Source organism: Ochotona curzoniae, unplaced genomic scaffold (genome assembly GCF_017591425.1).
Source record: "Ochotona curzoniae isolate NIBS_2020 unplaced genomic scaffold, NIBS_Ocur_1.0 scaffold_4701, whole genome shotgun sequence".
Taxonomy (NCBI): Eukaryota; Metazoa; Chordata; class Mammalia; order Lagomorpha; family Ochotonidae; genus Ochotona; species Ochotona curzoniae.
The window spans coordinates 11,077,858-11,097,053 of NW_024467122.1; the positions used below are offsets into that span (position 1 = coordinate 11,077,858).

At 39.4% G+C, this 19,196-nt stretch overlaps 1 protein-coding gene across 16 annotated transcripts in view; it reads right to left on the minus strand.

Moving 5' to 3' along the window:
• The window catches only part of UBE3A (ubiquitin protein ligase E3A), a 90,780-nt gene that overhangs the window by 46,142 nt on the left and 25,442 nt on the right, over positions 1-19,196 (minus strand). For 9 of the 16 annotated variants that reach the window (XM_040968804.1, XM_040968789.1, XM_040968795.1 and 6 more), the window contains 3 exons: positions 10,003-10,066; positions 7,612-7,731; positions 3,968-4,012 (listed from right to left, as the gene is read on the minus strand). In XM_040968804.1, the coding sequence (XP_040824738.1) occupies positions 3,968-4,012; positions 7,612-7,631 (65 nt within the window). In that variant the 5' untranslated portion in view covers positions 7,632-7,731; positions 10,003-10,066. Of the gene's footprint in view, positions 1-3,967; positions 4,013-5,645; positions 5,656-7,611; positions 7,732-10,002; positions 10,067-19,196 lie in introns of all 16 variants that reach the window. The other 7 variants (XM_040968801.1, XM_040968800.1, XM_040968799.1 and 4 more) reach the window with 4 other exon arrangements.

The following is a 19,196-nucleotide window of genomic DNA, read 5'->3' on the forward strand; positions in this document are numbered from 1 at the left end:
CCTTTTAATAGTCCAATTTTGGCTTCTTTCAGCCTGAAAAACTTCCATTAGCATTCCTTGCAATAGGTTTGGAGGTGATAAATGCCCTCCACTTTAATTTTGTAGCAGTTTTTCTTTAACCCTTCATTTCTAGAGTACAGCTTTGCTGGGTGAACTATTGTCTGGTAGTTTGCTGCTTCAACAGGTTTAGTGTATCATCCCACCCTCTTCAGATGCGTAAGGTTTACACTGAGCAGTCCGCTTACTGAAACATCTCCTCTGCTCTCAGACCCTTCTGATTTCTGAAGGTTTATCATATTTATGGTGAATCTCAATGGATCTGGTTCCTGCCCCACCATTTTTCTCAAAAAAGTTTGGTGTCCTCTTTCGCTGTAATTCTTCAACTCTTGTTCTTTTTATCATTCTGATGTTGCTCCCTAAAGCCTGTAAGCTTCCTCCACTTCTTCCTGGTTCTCTTTTACAATCCCTAAGTATATATTTTCAAATAAGCCAAGTTTGGATTCCTCTGCTTCGATCACTGCCACTGCTGATATCCTTGCCTGCAGTGTTGCTTTCAACGTATTTTTCAGCTTTGGAATTTGGAACCTTTCTTTAATATGTTCAAACTTCTGACTAAAATTTAGTAGTCTACTGTTTTCCTTGAGTGGTTCCTCTGTAGTTGGTTCAACATCATTAAGTGTATTCAAAACAGTTCTCTGATTTTTTTATTAGGCAGATCACAATTTGTCATTTCCTATGGTTGATACCTGGTGATTCAGTTCCTGTTCATTTGAGTAAGTGGAGCCTTGAATTCCACTGTTTGCAGGCTGACTTTGGAAAAGTTCTTCACCAGTCAGCCTGCAAAAATTGCTGTTAGACCACAGGTGAGCAAAAGCAATATTGCTCCTCAAATCCATGGGTACATTGGTCTGAAATAAGTGTGCAGGCTTTTACCCAAAGCCTAAACGCATTGAGTGTGCTACAGTGCCTACTGACTGACTGGATCAAGAAACATGGACCTGGAATCTGTGTCCATGCAGCCAGGCTTGAAGCCTGAGTCCATAGGAGCCGATGTGGCGCTAGAACAGGATGGGCATCTGAACCTATAGGAATCAGTCAGATGCTAGAATGTGGCTTTCACCTGAGAAGGCAAGGCTAGATTCAAGAGCTAATCTGCAAGGGAGTTATAGGAACCTTGGTGTGTGGAGGCAGGTTTGGCACAGGGTCTTCTGGGATGCATTGCACTGTGGGTTCACAAGAAACTGAGGCCACAGTTTCAAGTCTACTGGTGATGAGGCAAGTATGCAGGCTAGAACCAGGAAAATCAGCTTAGAAGTTTGAAATATAACTTGTCTCATGATCAGTGCAATACTATGGCATGCATCCTAAAGCTAGAGAGGCCGGTCCTAAAAGCCTAAGGGGAATGATCCACAACTGAAGTTTACTAAATTGACTGAGACTTGGAGACCTAACAAACAACCTAGGGTCCAATCTGGAGGGGAAGGATGTAGAGACTGGCTTAGCAGTAGGCTGCAGTCCAAAACTTTAGAATGCAACTGAGAGCCAAAGCGGCACAAGAATTGGGTGTTGCACACTTCTCTGTCCCTCAACTTGACTAGAAAAGGACCGCTGTTGATGTCTGAAGTAAAACTAACAGTTAATGCATTTTTCCCGAAAAGAGATTATCCATCCCTACACATTGCTATGAAGGGTTGAGAGAGGTGTGAGGCATGTAAAACTGCCCTCCCTACCCTCTTTAATGTCCTTGCTCAGCTGTTCCACACCTGGAACCTATGATCTCTGACCTGATCCCTTTCCTTTTTGTGATTTTTGTGTAAGTTTTTCAAAGTAATATTTCTGCAAAGAAACAAGTACCACAAAAACCTATCCTATGACCTTGCTAACATCTAAATCTTAAGAAACCAGGTTTTTTCATTAAACTGGCACCACAATATTTCCGACCACTGCTATCATTAAAAATATATAGATTTATTTCAATGCTAACATCCCATACCACACTACTAGTGTGGTTCTACCCCATCAATTCTGCTAACACTCAACCCTGAAATATGTTAATGTCCTGGCTATTCGAGGATATTGTTTCAAATGTAGGTTTGGTAAGGCTTCTAATTTAATCTGAACCTTAATGGCATAAAACTTTCAACAATGTCTGATACGCCACCTCACTCATGCCCCTCAGTAACCTCCTAAGTTTTCAATAATCTCAAGTACCTTAACTACATACTAGTTATAGTATCCCACAAAATATAACTAAAGCGTATTTCATAAAAAGTCACAGCCACTAATCTACAATGAGCTACCAACTCAATTCCATTAGGATGGCTATTATCTAAAAACAAAACATAGCAAAACAAACACTATAAATGTTAACAAAGGCAGGAAAATTGGAACCCCTGTGCACCCTGGGTAGGAATGTGAAACGTACAGCCAATTGGAAAACTACAAAATTAAAAACCATTTATCCTATGGTATACATAATCTATCATATGTATACCATTTAGGTATACATCTACAACAACTGAAAACAGGGTCTTCTAAGTTCAACTATGTTCACAGTATATATTACCCATAATTATTAAAATATGATGGCAACCTAAGCATTCAATGAGATGAATATATACATGGTGTGATAAAATGGATTATAATCAGTCTTTCTAAAAGGGAATTTTGACATATGCTAACAACATGGGTGAAACTTCATGTTTTGTTAAATAAAATAACTCAATTACCAAAAGATAAAAGGTATATGATTACACTTGCTTATAAGTACTCACTAGTCAAAATTATACACAGAAAGTAAATGATGAACAGAGAAGCAAGTGGAAATTATTTCATTCAATTGTACAAGCTTAAATATATTTTGCAAAATGAACTGTAGGAGTTGCTGTAGTGATGGTTGCACAATATTAATATACTTTTAATAATAATTAAAATGTACATCTAAAATGAAGATAATGTTACATATATCTTACAACTTTTTAACAGTTAGTTGGAAAATAAGTCACATATTTAAAACATATTTATAGTTCTTAAGAGATTCACAATATTATCAGCATGAGAAATGACTCCCTACTATTTTCAATCAAGAAAATTCTGATTTTTTCATTTTCATGCAGAAACACATTTAACATCACATATCAACTAACATTTGATTTCAGGTGGAAATCTTATTCAAGGTCAAATCGTACAATTATCTTTCATTTTACTTCGTAAATATTTGTCTTAAGCTAGAAAAATTTATTTTGAAATTGATATTTTATTGTCATTCTTGTTAAAAATCTCACTAACCGAACTACTGAAGGGTCTGGTCACCCCAAGAACCATGTTTCTCTTTAATAATGTTTATCCACTGCCAGAACCACTAAAAATCCATGTCTAATAGCATCACTACCACTGAGTGAATTTTCTATGACTTTGTATCTGTAAGGAACAGGATACTTCAGATACCACGCAATGACAGTTTTTTCTAGCAAGTCTTATCTTCTCATCCTTGGTGTATGACCTAAATTCCTCCATGCCCAATGTCTACATTGATCATGCTGCTTTATCTACTACTCAGCTCAGAAATATGTCCACAGTACACCTGGCTTACTATTGTATGTCAATCAATGAAATTGTTTCTTCATATTTCCATCTGAGAATACTATAAATTCTATAACACAAGAACTAATTCTTATGCATCTTTATACCCAAAACATAACACCTATGCCTTACACATAAGTTATTAAATTTTCTCAATCTTTATTCCTCCATACCACAAAAAGGCAAAGGAATTCAAGAGAATGTAATCTTATAATTGTAGAAATCAGTAACTTTGTAATAAGGTCAGAAGTTTGGGTAGAAGAAAAATCAGATAACGTTCCAATGTCCAAATCTACCCTCAAATTATTTGTAACCACAAATTATTTTCGAGCAATATATGACAATTCAAAGCTGCCTCGGGTAATTCAATTAAGTCAATACTTACATTCGGCTAGTTTCAATGTCGTCAGACTGAGCTTCTCCTGGTGATCTGTAAAATGCAATTGAAGAAAAGTTAGTGAAATAAAATTCCATTTTCTAATAAGGAATACACACGTAACTTGGAAAAACACTGAACGACAAAATTTAAGCACTAAATCCAGTAATTTAAAGATTTCAACAAGAGGAAAAGAAGTGGTAGGATCAGCTTGCCATACAATACAGTGAAAGAGCCAGACTTACAAGGAAACTGTAAAAACTGGCAACTAGATACCAACACACAAACCAGTTTAAGTCATAAATAGCAAATATCTATAATAAAAATAAACAAATGTGCGGCTTTTGTTTGATAAGCATTCGTTATCCACACTAACAAAATAATATCCATAACGGTCAACAAACCACTGCTTAGGTTGACAAGCCAAAGCTTGGAAAGAAGCTTGTCTTACAAATGCAGTTTCACTAGAAAGCGAACACTTCAACTCCACTAAATATTATCTAGGGTTGATTTCACTCTTAAAAAGCCAGAGTATTTATGGCAGAGAACACATGGCCCATAAAACCAAAAATACTACTTGGTCATTAACAAAAAACTTTCTCATTTCCACTCTAGATACCTCAAACTAAAATCTAATAACTTGCATGAATTTTGAATTAAATGAGGTGTACCACTCTAATGATGATTAGTTTTACAATGAAATCAGTTCTCTAAACACGAATGAATAGGATGTACTAGTACCTGCCTGAAATGTCTCATCTAGACTATCGAGGTTAAAGCTGCTGTGAATTCAGTTTTAAATGGTTGTGTTATTGAATACTGCTACTATTCTATACAGAAATACTGAAAAATCTCAATACACTAAGGCGGATTTCCCTTTCACTGAGAGATACAAACCATTTCCTTATTAATTATTAATAAGTTGTTTTAAAAATTCTAATACTCTATTAATTATCTTATTCATTTTCATAAACAGCATTTGCCAACCACTGTTGTAAAGCAAACCAACAGGGGCTGGCATTGTGATGTAGCCGTTAAAGCCATAGCATGCAATGCCCACAGCACAAATGGATGCCAGTTTGTGCCCAGCTTCCCCACTTTCCATCCAGCTACCCAGCTAATGGCATGGAAAAGGCAGCAGAAGATGGTCCAAGTGTCTGGGCTGTTACTACCCACATCAAAGACCTGGGAGAACCTCCAGGCTTCAGTTGCCAACTCTGGCAATTGTGGCACTTGTGGAGTGAAATCAGCAGGTGGTAGATCTCTCAATATCTCCATTTCTCTGTCTTCCTCCCTCTTCCTATGACTTTCAAATAAAAATAAATCTTTTAATGAAACAAAATAAAGCAAAATATCGATTTTAATACTTCAAAGTTTGAATATAAACTCAAACTATGTTATTTAAACCTGGATTTTTCAAATTGGCACTATAAGGACTTGATCTGTGAATCTGCCAGACTTTAAATATCCAACTTAAAGGGGGAAAAAAACTCTCAGCAGACAAATTTTAAAACAAGTGATTAAGATGTTACCTAAATTTTTTAGCAACTAAAAAACCACTTCATTAGGCTTTCAAAATCACACTCACTACAATCCATCCATAGTCCAAGAACACAAATATCAAAAAGGGTGGGGGAGAGGAGGAGAGGACACAAACACAAACTCCACCAGCAGAAACATTATTTACCTTAAGTCTTCTTTGTAGTATAGTTAAATTTCACAGAAAAAAAAAATTTAAGAATTAAAAATTGGGCATGATGGAAGTGATAGTGACTTGAAAGTGACACAAATGCAAAAATACACTCCACCCTCCCCCAGGGAGCAAGCAGGTCACTTCTGTGACACTCCTGCTGTCCACCAGCCTGTGAGTAAATGCACCAAAACTGCTTCCAAACTTCTATCTCCCAAACCAAAGAGCTAAAAACTAATGATAACCCCAAGTTCCAGCTGACTCATTTTTGAAAGTGCAACCCTCCGGCATAAGATGTCATACTGTAAAAGAGGCAGAGCTGGCTTGCAAAACAAAAAATAAACCTGCTGGCTCTCAGTGAAGAGGCAGGTTAGAATTTTTCAAATATGAAGGTGGCAAACCTTTCAAAATTAACTCGGAAACAGGACAAAAAAAGGGGGACATGGCTTAATAAGAAAATAAAAATACTACTAAGAAAAAGGAAAGACACAGCAAAAATGCAAACAAATCCAAGCCTCAGAAGTACAACGCACAACTGCTGCCAAGTTCTACGATTCTGAAACAGGAAAAGAGGGAGTACACCATCAAATGGGAACTACATCTATTTTCCCAATCAGTTCCCTAAACTGCTGTGAACACTAATACCACAATGCTACTGCTGTAAATCTGCTGATTATTTAATACCTAAATACATTAAACTGAGCTATTAAAAACCATTTGTAAGTGAAACTTAAGAGTCTAAAATGATCCAGTCTAGAACAATCAAAGGCAGGATTGGAAAAATTATTCCCCTAAAACATATCTATTCTTGTAGAAACAGGTTAGTTTCTATACAAACTGCAAAGTTTTTAAATCAACAGAAAAGTACATATGCACAAAAGAGAAACATTTTTCCTATAGTATTATGGTTCATTTCTGAATAAATTTCCAGATATTCTGCTCTGAAAGTTCAATTTTAACTTTTAAATCTCCACAAGCTTTTATCATGACATGAATTTTTAAAGTCCCCCCAACACACAATATATTAACAGTTCCTGAGCTCTACTCCCACTCCTTTAAGTTAATTTACTCATTATCCTTAGATGTGGGGAGTATGTATAACTGTACCAAATTTAGAAAATATTAATATCCTAAAATATAACAAATCAAGATTTTAAAACTACAATCAGTTGTATCACAAACAGATCTAAAAAACTCTCAGCATAAAATCTTGACTTGCATAGAAGATTGATTACAAAATACTAGCTAATCTGAACACAGCAGCGTTAGCTAACTAGCAAACAGCGGTTCACTTCGACAATGCTAATTGTAGCTTCTCCCTCCTGCAAGCCACTCTTTCTGCCTTCACTATAACTCTTTAGGAGAAAAAAGTATGCCAATTAAAGCTAAATAAATTTCTAGACAAATGCGTAATTAAATCAACCACCACGTAAATGTAACAACTTGTATTTGAGAAATGCTTTTCTGTTTATCCATAGAGATAAGTCATTAGTGGCGGCTGCTGATATTTTGAATGAGAAAAAAGAGAAATGAATCAACTCATGTCCACTATTCTTGGTAGTGTTCCTGTATTTCACTTTACAATGACAGCCTTTTAAAGATTCTAAAATGGGTCCTGTGTGATGTTTCAACGGCTAAATCTTTGCCTTGCATGTGCCGGGATCCCATACAGCTTCTGATTCCCGTCCCAGATGATCCACTTTTCATCCAGCTCCCCAGTTGTGGCCTGGGGAAGCAGGAGAGGATGGAACAAAGGCTTGGGCCCCTGCACCCACATGGGATAACTGGAAAAAAGTTCTGGCTCCTGGCTTCGGATCAACTCTGCTCTGGCCACTGCAGCCATTTGGGAAGTGAACCAGGGGACGGAAGATCTTTGTCTCTGTCTCTCCTTCTCCCTGTAAATCTGCCTTTCCAATAAAAATAAATAAATCTGTAAAGCTTCTAAAATAACATTCAAAATTACCTTTTACAAGCTGTGGCCATTCGGTGACATCAGGGTGATCACAGCTTTGAGTCACTGATTAAAAACAGGTTGGCACACCAGTCTAGCTGCTAACTTGATCTGAGCGTAGGCTTAGTAACTCTAATAAATTAAACAAATCTTTAGTTAGAACACTTTAGCATATAAACCCAATTCACTGTCCAAAAAGAATTTGAAACTTTAAAAAATGGATCAGAATTATTAATACTTCAGAGGACTATTTTCCAGTGGGTTATCCCTAACCTGAAAATCCAAAATTCTCCTAAATTCAGTTTTCTGAGAGCTCAGATTTGAGAGCATTTTGGATTTTCAAATTACAGAGTTGTTCAGGCCAATACGAGTATTCAATATGTAAACAATTCAGAAAAGTAACATTTCTGGTCTCAAGTATTTCTGAAATCCCTTGTTCTTTTGCATAGGCTACGAGTTCACAGAGCACTTTGGTCATTAGTTACCTTGAACCAAATGACTACTTTCTAATACAGGCAGAGTGCATGTAAAAATTCTGAAAAATTAAGCAGCTTCAGAGTGATTAATTGACTTGCCCAAGATTTTAGAATTACTCCTGAAGCTAGGACGTTAACCTAATACACTGAACACAGAGGGTTGAATATAGTAGGCCAAGTTTTCGGTTTGGTTTAGTTTCATTATATAAACTCACTATTTAAGTAAATAAAGTGAACAAAAATTTAGGACACTGATTGGCAAGGTTCTTACACATATGGAGAAAATGCATGTCACCAAAAATGTAAACAAGTGATACTATTCCACATTTAAGCAGAATCACAAAGCATAAGCCAAAACTCCTTGACACTGCATGAAAATATGCTCTGGTCCCTCCCAATCATAAGCTCATTAGGTTCAATTTCATGAAAGAATATGATAAAATATGAAGCCATATCCTCCCCTCTCAACCAACTATCTTTTAATCCTGTTTTTTTGTTTTTCCTAATTGTCATTGTTCAAATTTAGCAGATATCCTTAAAAATACTATAGATTCTGATAAACATACACTTAATATAACCTGGTAACCAAGAGATAATTTCATACAACTAGCTTTTCCTCTTGTAATTCCCTACTGACCTGCATATTCATGCCCAAGCTGAGGATCGAACTGAAGGATGAGGAAATTACAGAAATGATCCTTTGTAATTAACGTGAAAATTAACAGCAGCAAACATAGAGGGTGATTACCAGCATGGACTCAGAATCTAATAAAAAACACCCAGGTATTCAACAACCCTTAGCAAAATGCTGATACACGCTGCTTCTGTACTCACACAGCTATAAACACGGGGCTTTAATTCCAAATAAGGATGAAGGGTTGTCTGAGTATATGTAATTTCAACAAATTCCAAAAACTAAGACTTACAATCCCCATAAAGGATTAGATTATGTAAAAAAAAAAGTTGATGAAACATAAAATTAAAAGGTAAGATTAAGTTGGCACAAAATACTTTGGCATCCAAGCATATAAGCGGATGAGGTGAGTCTTCAAAAAGTCCATGAAAAACATGTATTGGGGAAAAAAAATATGCATGGATTTCATAAACTTTGGCAGCAAAACTTACCTTTCATTTAATTTTTCCACTAATTTTTGAAGTATCCTTATAACTTAATTTGACTGCCATAATGATATGTCTTATTAAGAGGCTAAGTATTACTGAAGTCACACAGGAAAAAAGCGACAGCATTCCCAACATGGACAATGAAGTAAAGATGTAGTTCCTACTTAAATTTTCATTAAACTACCAGCCTACCAGCGTTATATCTATCTGGAAGATCTGAATGACCCCAACTTCTCAATTTATAAAAGCAAGGAAGATAAAGTATCTTTCAACTGAGTCACCTCTTCTATGATGCCCAGTGCTTAACAGAGCACAGACTACAAACCAAGGATTCACGTCCCATGTTTGGTCACTTAGTAGCTGGGAAATCTTGGGCAAGTTACTTAACCTCTCTGAACCTCAGTTTCCCTGTTGGTAGAACTAAAACACTGTTAAGAATTATTATGAAGATGAACAAACTAACATCTTAACAATGCCTGGCAATGAGATCACAAATAGAAGCTCTTACTGATTTTCACAGCCCGACAGCCAAGCCTGTCCCCTCAACCTTATCATAAATAGTATTTTTACTTCTCATAGAACGCACTAATCTCTTTTACTTTATTAAATTTTTTATGCACCCCTGTGGGTCTTTCATATGGCCTACCTGTGTAGTTAACTCAGCACCTAGCACAATGCTTTAAAAACAGCAAGCGTCCAAATTTGCTGAACGCATGTGTCATTATTCTAACCGTGACATTTAAATATTCATGCAATATGAATTCTTAACAAACAAAAACAAAACAAAACAAAAAAGTAAACATACCATAGTTCGCCAAACTTCTGAGGAGCTGGTGAATTCTAAAATCAGGCTCTTACAGATTTTTAACCTAAAATATAAAACACCTCACTCAATTCCTTTTACACAGACAACTGAAAAGGCTTTAAAATAAATTTTACTAAAATTTAATATAAGTTAAAATGCTTCTTTCATAATATTTATGAACATACAAAAACATATCAAGACACAAATTACTGCTGCTGTCAGGCTGAGTAAGGCTATTGAAGCAGGCCTGTGGCTTGAGTGCTTCCAGCCCACAAAGCCGCAGTTTCTCACTTTGATCCACAAAGCTTACTGCTTTCCATTTGTTTCCTCTACCCTCCCTTCTATGGGCCAAAAATACAGATGGTATTTCAAAAAGTTGATACAAAATTGCAATTAAAATTCTTATTTTGGTGCCCCCCCCCAAAAAAGCATTTATCAGTGTTTCAACACAGGGTAACAAAAGTATTACTTCTTAAATCAATTCTGGAATGTAAAGCAAACTCCCATATAATCACTATAAAACCTTATATATAGCTATTTCTCTACAGAATAGGAACTGCAGTCTTAATTTTTTTTAAGGTTTATTTTATTTCTATTGGAAAGTGAAATATACAGAGAGGAGGAGAGACAGAGAGGATTTTCCATCCACTGATTCACTCCCCAAGTAGCCAGAACAGCCAGAACTGCACGGATCCAAAACCTGGAGCCAAGAGCTTCTTCCAGGTCTCCCAAGCAGGTGCAGAGTCCCAAGACTTTGGACCCTCCTCTACAGCTTTCCCAGGCCACAGGAGGGAGCTGGATGGGAAGCGGGGTGGCCAGAATTAGAAGAACTGGGGCCCATATGGGATTCTAGCTCATGCAAGGCAAGGACATTTGCCACTAGGCTATCACGCAAGGCCCAGAAGTAGTCTTTCAACACACAGTCAATTTTACCCTCTCAGGAAACTAACCCCCAAACATTAAGAACCTCATCTAATATTCAACAGGCTGATGGTAGAAATGCACCACGTGTAATTTTAATAAAACTAACTAACCATTAGGACTTTAGAGGACTCAGTCTTTAAACCACCTGAGAAACCTAAAAGTGAAACGATTTGGGCTCCATTTTCAATAATTCTGATTCAATGCAAGAGGGGTTATATATACTTCTAATGAGGTATAGGCCTCAATTTGAGAAACCTTGTCTTCCTATAACTATTAAAAACCCATAATCATAAGGAAATACAAACCTGAAATATAGAAATAAGTTCTAAACACAAATTTCAGTCACACTCTGCAAATTTAACCATCAGCACCATAACACACAATACCGAGAACTGCCATCTCTTCCAGAGGTCTCAATACAAGAAACTACTAACAAACACCTATGCAAATCCTCATCTACTTCTTTGCTTTTTTTTTTTTTTAATCTATACATAGTTAATTAGGTTTGCTCAGCCCTGCCCTGGTCCGCCCCCTTCCAGCTGCAGTCCAGCCCACCCCAAAGCCTGTTTTAGGATGCACATTCAGTGTTGCTGCCTTAGCCTGCCTAGACTATTGTCGGTTCCTCTACCCATGGGTGATGGCAGGCTCCTTTATCACACCTAGCTTAGTCCATCACTACCCCAACTCTTGAGCTAACCAGTGGGAGCAATACTTCCACAGGGTTTGGCCCACAAATCCCCCCATAATCTACCCCTGGAAATGACTCTCTCCTGTGTTAATGTCATGCCCCTGCCTGATGTGACCCGTGTCCTGATCCATCATTATGTCAGGTACTAGGATATGGTCCTGCTAGACAAGCCCCCAGACTTAGTGTTAGCATGAACCAGTGTACGGCGGTCAGCATTGTTCGGTAACAACAAGTTCTACACAGGACTCAAGGGAGGCTGGGATCTTAGTCTTACCCATAAAGATCATCTAGTCCCTCTCCTCCAAACTACCATTTCTCAGAATCCTTGCTTACCTTCAAAGGAAACGTAACTGTCATTAGGAGACTTCAAGACTGATTAGCAACCCAGAAGCGGGTGGGTCTCAGGACGGGGCTTCTCATGCCTGGATCCCAGACCGCCGCCATGTGCACCTGGTGAGCCGTTCCCCAGGCCTGCTGGGTTCCTGGGGGCTGCTTCCTTCGGGGTGAGTAGACCAAGGGGGGAGGCCTCTGGAACTGGGCAGGTCCGGGACCTACCCGCCGCCTTTATTGGGCAGTGAATGGGATTTGGGAGAGGCGCGACCTTGGGCCTGGGAATTTAAACCTCCAGCAGCCTCCCGGCAGCTGGTGGGTCTCAGGACGGGGCATCTCATGCCTGGATCCTGGACGGCCGCCATGTGCACCTGGTGAGCCGTTCCCCGGGCGGCCAGTGCGCCATTTGGTGCCAGGCTCCGCCTGCTGGCCACCCAGCCAGGGAGTTCTGGGGATTTGGTTGAATCACTGCTTAATTAGCTCCAGGATGAACCCATTGTGCTTCTTGGACCTGAAACAGGCAGTTACTCTTCCTTTGTAAAACTTGTAATCACTAATAATGCTGAGCACCAAATACCAGTCCATGTAGAACCTATGGCTTGGGGCTTGTCCTGCACAAGTAGCTCCAACAGCTGGCTAACGTGTCAACTGGTAAGGGAACAGAGTAGATCAAGCACGACTGAGCAAACCTTAGCCCACAAGTAAAACTAGAAACCAGGAGGGAGCAAAGGTCATGCCAATCTAGACTCTTGTACCTACTGGTCTGCGGGAGCCAGGGACGCAAAGCCACAGTGTCTAAGGCAGAGGTCGGGACAGGTGAGGAACTGTGCCAAGCTGAGTCAGAGCATCCACTGGCATGTGCATGATCTATGGCTGGGAACAGGCCCAGTTGGGGAGCTAAGGGGACAACGCTAGCTGGGTTGAGGTTCCCAACAAGAGGCGTGTGGCCTGGAAGGGGGGCTGCTTTCTGATCTGGAAACAGTTGTAGTCTCCCTTGGCACAAGTGTGGACTGGGATTGGATGCACCGAACCGGGCCAGACCCCAACAGCCCCTGGTGTCCTGGAGGACCAGGGTAGATGTGGGATGGACTAGGCAAGGTCTCAAACCCCTACTGAGCCACGTGTGAGCCATACGTGGGTATGGACAAACCATGGCTGGGCTGGAACATCCAAGAGCAATGACCAGTTTGGGTTGAAGACCTGTCAGGAAAAGCCACTGCTCCTGCTAGGACAGGAGGTGAACTGAGTAGGGCTGGCTCATGGTCCCACTGGTATGCACAAAATCTGGCATTGGGAGAGGTTCTGATGGAGGAGCCTGGACAACTCCTCTGGCAGGACACAGATCTGGCAGGTAAGCGCAAGAAACATGATAGGAAACAGCCCAGAACAGGCCATGGAAAGTTACCCACTGGCATACATTTGGCATGGGTAAGGGGAAGACCAGGCTGAATCTGTTCACAACATCCACTGGCAAATCCAAGCACCAGAACAGTGTGGGTCGAGCTGGGTTTGGTCGCAACAAAAACTAGTGAACAATACGGAATGCCAAGGTGAGGTTGGCTGTACCAGATGTGACCACAGTGCCCAACCAGCACGCATGAGAACCTGGAAGGCAGGAGCGGAACCCACAGAGGAATAAGGGGTAGTTCCTTTGCTGGATAGCTATTCCCACTGGAGAGCGTGATGGAGGCAGACCAGACTAAGCAGGGCTACAACACTTGTACACCTCAGGTGGACTACATCAGTGAAAAGCCAGGCTGGGCTGATTATTCCTACTGGTGCAAACAAAATTAGAGAGAGTGGGTGAGGGTTGTTTGGACTTAGCCAGCCACAGCATCAGCTGGCAGAAGCTGGCACTGGGGGCTAGTTCTGTCAAGTCAAACCACAGAAATACCTGGAGAGTGCATAATCCAGGAGTTGGAGAAGCCTGGGAGGGAAATAGTGGGCTCCTCCCTCTTCGGTTACCACTCCCATTGGAGGGAATGAAAACCAGGAGAGGGGCTGGGGTCGAATGGGGTTTGGGACAGACTGGACGACTGCTACACATACTGGCAAACCAGGTTAGGGGGCAGGCCTGGTGGGGGTTATTGTGGGTCGCTCCAACTAGGCTGCAGCTCCCACTGGTTTATGTGAGGGCCAAGTATGTGCTGGGCAGAACCAGGCTGGAGTGCAACACCCATTGGTTCCAGTGGAAGTCGGGGCTGAAAGTAGAACCAACCCTGCAATTGCAACCACCAGCTGATTGGAGCGATGGACAGTGCCAGGCCCTGTACTTGTTAGCACATACAAGAAGTTTCCTTGGAGATCTTCCTAATCTAAATGCTGGACTCAGAACCCTAACCAAGAAAAGAGAGAAGACAAAACAGGTCAACCAACCAGCTCAGCTATGATGAACTATGTCAATCAGTGGATTTTTCAAAGACCTCATAGTGCTTGGAGTGGCAAGATTGACAGCGATTCATAACTGTGGCAATATCAAAACCATTTGAGCAAGAACCTCAGAGCATGCCCTACTTCTGGGACCTGGGGAGGGTGGGAAATTGGGTGGGCCTTCTCCCTTAATACCACCTTTTAAACATGAAGGTAACAATATGGAAAACATACTAGTATTATCCACTTTCCTGTAGCCCTTGAACCTTCTTACCCTAATTAACTATGTAAAGAATGTCAAAATAAATTTTATTAAAGCAACCCAGAAACACAGTGGGCTCAACATGAAGATACCTATGTAGCAATTCACAGCCCCTAAAGCACAGAGCTCACAGCAGGGCGGCCAGCAGGCAGAGCCTGGTGCCCATTGCGCACTAGCCACCCAGTACAGCTCCACAGGTTCGTTGTGGCTGGAATCAGAACTCTGAACACGGAGACTAACCTGGCCTGGGACCTGCCAGCGGCCAACAGCATGCTGGAAGTTTTTAAATCCTCATCTATTTCTATCACTAAAATTTTCATTTTACTCAATTCTATTCAATCCACATTCTACTTTACTCTTTAGATATTCTAACAACAATTACTTAGTTCTTTCCCTTTCTGCATATATACCGACATACGAATATATATATAAAAACATAATCATGTTAATACAACTGTATGTCCATTATCCCCTCTCCAATTTCGTGGTTTCTTCAGAACTCAGATTAAAAATCTTACAAACTGTATTTTTCATCACTTCAGTCTTCCTTTATGTTTCCTATGTCTTAAATTTATGAATAGCTCCATGTTAAAACTAAATCTTGTCCATTTACAAGTTTCAAAAATCAACCAAAGAGTGATCCGACTTGTAAGTGTTCTGGCCCTTAGGTTCGCCTCATGGAAATTCCTTGCAGGTAAGACTAAGCAAAAAAACTTTAAATGGCTTTCACATAGTACTTGTAATATAATTCCATTAACTCCATTTAGCCTTAACTTTCAATGCCAGTATCTTATTCTCCCTCTTTTAATTACCAGAAAAAAGAAAAACTAAAAATCAACACATTAGCTGCTAATACATAAAATCTACCTATAGATACTTTCTGTATATTCCACATGCTGTGGCTCAATTTTATTTAATATTTGTAGCATTTCTCAACCATTACTTACTCCCCATGGCTTTCCTAACACTGTATCTACTCCTGTTCCTCTACCAAACGTAGTGTCTTTTGCTAGTTCAACTTCAAATCCTTCATACATGGCCACTCTTCAAGTTTCTATCAATAGTTATTTTCCTAAAAAACTAATTATCTGTGCAGTGTCTTCCATTTCCATGACAACCTCCATACTTCAGACCTCTAAGTTTGCATTTTTAAACCTTTACCTCTAGAATAAGTCTGCAACACCCAATTACAATGCTATACAACTACTGAAAGCATCATTAGTATTTAAATTCAATGTATCTAAACTCAATTATCCACCTTCTCCCCTCCCCCCACTGCAAAAAAAAAAAAAAAACCCTCAAGCATTTTACATATACTTAATTTCACTGTCCTCTCAAGTTTGCAATTAAAAAGTTTGATGCCTAGGCTGGCATTGTGGCATGGAGTTAAAGCTGCTCCTGCAATGCCAGCATACTATATAGGTGCAGTTTCACACCCCGTCGCTCCACTTCTGATCCAACTCCCTGCTAAAAGCCTGGGAAAAGCAGGCAGTCCAAGTATTTGGACCCTCCTACCATTATGGAAAACAAATAAAACTCTTTGTTTCTGGATTCAGTCTGGTGAAGCACTGGCTATTGCAGACATCTGTGGAATGAACCAAAGGACTAGAAGATCTCTGTCTCTTTAATTTTGAAAGTAAATCTTTAAAAACCAAGGGGAGGTGAATCTTTCTCTTTCCCCCCTCATTTTCATTAAGTCTAGCCATTACTTATCAGGCTTCAAATTCTAAGAAGTCATCCATTCAAAAAGTGCCAACTAGATTTTGAATGCCTATTTGGTAGATGCAAATGAAGCAGTAAAGAAACTAGACAATTCTTTATATTGGGAGGGTACAAATAATAAACTACAATTATGTAATTACAGGACATAGCTAAATGCTGTTAATGAAAAAAAACAAGATTGGTAAATATGTTTGCAAAAATCCTAGCTAGGTCTAGGAACAAGGTAAGATATTCTTCATGAGGGATGGAAAAGACACTAACTCCTTTGAGATAATGATAGCATTATCAGTCAAGTTACCCAAATCAGAAGTTTATTTTCCAGTATGTCAAACTGTTCACCAAATGCTACCAATTCTACCTCAGAAATTCATACACATTCCTCCATTATCTCCAGTATTTTTTCTGATGCTCTTATACTTGTTTACAAAATAGTCAAATCTTCACATCACATCAAATCTTCCTACTTATAGTCTCTTCTTTCAGAATAGAACAAAGTTTGAGAAAACTGTTTACACTTGGCAATATTCAAAAATTTTACAGAATAAACATCATATCAAAGAAAAAATTCTAAGAGGCCAGCACTGTGGCAGAGTGGGCCTGCACAGCTGCTTTCCCACATGAAACACCATGTAAGTCCCAGCTCCCTAAGGCAACGTCACGCACAGGAGTCGCACCCCAACCACTGCAGCCACATGGAAGTTAACTACCTATGCAAAATCTCTTCTTCCCTCAATCTGGCACTCTGTCTTTCAAATAAATAAAGTAAATCACTAGAAAAAGAAGAGGAGGGAATTTTGAGATAACATATTTCATGGCTTTCAGCCAGTAAATGCTATTCAAGTAGGACACCCAGATAGAGTTTCAGACTCCTGGCTTCAAACTGCCTAGTCCTGAATTTAATTTCTACCTCTTCTTCTCTGTCACAAAATAAATCTTCCATTAAAAAAACAAATTCAAAACCCAAATTTGTAAGATTTTGAAGGCCATGTTCAATCCCTCATACTTACCTCACAATTCATACACCCACTCTGAAGGAATTTATCTCTAAAGTATCTGTTTCTTTACCTATGTTTATGCAGCGAGTGCCTCTACCTGGTTTCTCTTTTGTCTTTATCCCTACTGCTTTTAGCATAAAAATGAAACTATTAGAATTATCTCCCTAAAAGCCATATTTGGCCATATAATTCCACTCAAAAGCTTTATTGCTTCTCAACATCAACATGCCAAATTTCAAATCCCTTCACATATTAAAGACCTGGCCATGGGGCCTCCACTATTCATCCAAGCATTACTCATACAACATTACCTCCATGAACCAGACTATATGACTACAAATCAGATGCCATCTTGAGTCTCAGACTTCCACTGTAACTCTTTGAAGTCAAGATTCCTTCTCAGTTTGGGGGACATTACATGCTCTACCAACATTCAAATGAAAAGCTGGTACTATTCATGGATTACTGGCTAACTGTATTTCTGACTTCAATACGTTAGCTTCTCAATACACTAACACCTTCATGTCTTTCCCGAATCACACTTCACAGTCATCTACCATGTAATGCTAAAACTCTCACTCTTCTCCCACCCCAGATTTATTTATTTTTACTGGGAAGGCAGACTCACAGAGAGGACATACGAAGAGACAGATATTCCATCTTCTGGTTCACTCCTGAAATGGTCGCTGACAGCCAGAGCTTAATTGACATATGCCAGAGGCTTCTTCTGGGTCTCCCCCACGGGTGCAGGGTCCCAAGGCTTTGGGCCATCCCCCACTGCCTTCCCAGGCTTCAAGCAAGGAGTCAGATGGTAAGTGGAACAGCCAGGACAGGAAGCAGTGTTCATATGGGATACTGGCACATATAAGGTGAGGATTTAACACTGAGCCATCATCCTGGGCCGCAAATCTTACTCGTCTAAAGATCAATCCTGACAGATACAGCTTTATAAATTATTTTATACGTAACCACTATCTCCTATGCAACTTACCACACATTCCCAATAGCAAAAATGATGTTAACTTCCACACATTTTAAAAGTTACAACATTAAAGCTATCTATATACATTTGTCAGTGCCTCTAGTTGTAAGCTGGTTGATGGTACAGACCATCTCATCCATATTTTTATTGTCACAGTCATGGTGATTATCATTTTTTGATACCAGACCCCTTGCCCCATAAAAAAAATGGGGAGTGAAGGGAGGGCTGGGGAAATCAGGATCCATGCATGACCTGACAAAAGATCTTGAGCTAGAGTTCCAAATATAATATACAGATTTGGAAGATACTTCTTTCTGAATAAACACAATTGAATCCCAACTTGATGTTTATTTCAAAGACTAAGTGTTAGAAAAATTAAAAAATCTTGTTTCTAATAGAAAAAGATTCTTTCTACCCAAGAAGCCTTCTCTACCATTAGCGCATAGCACAATTTAAATAACATGACAAAAGTACACCTCTTCAAACACCTTTGTCAGTATACGCTAAGTGTATCCTATGACTTAACATTTTCACTCCTAAATGTATAGCATATAAAATGAATAGAAAACATTCACTGGAATGTTTAGAACGGTAATATTCAGAGAAGCATAAACCAAAAATAAAATATATCCATCTACAAAACTGTAATATAGCAATAACACACTGATTAACACAATCAGTTACTACTATCAGCAACGTAGGTGGTTCTCACAAATACCCTTAATGAAAGAGTCCAAACACAACTACATATGGCCACTCAGCAATGACAGGGCTAAAGCAAGTAAAACCACTGCAAGTTGAAAATATGTCTAAAATGCACAAAACACATGGACCCTACCAATAACTTAGCAAGATGAAGACCCTCTCAAAAGGTACAGAGTAGTGAAATCTGCCTGTCAGTACAATGCTTTCTATTACATA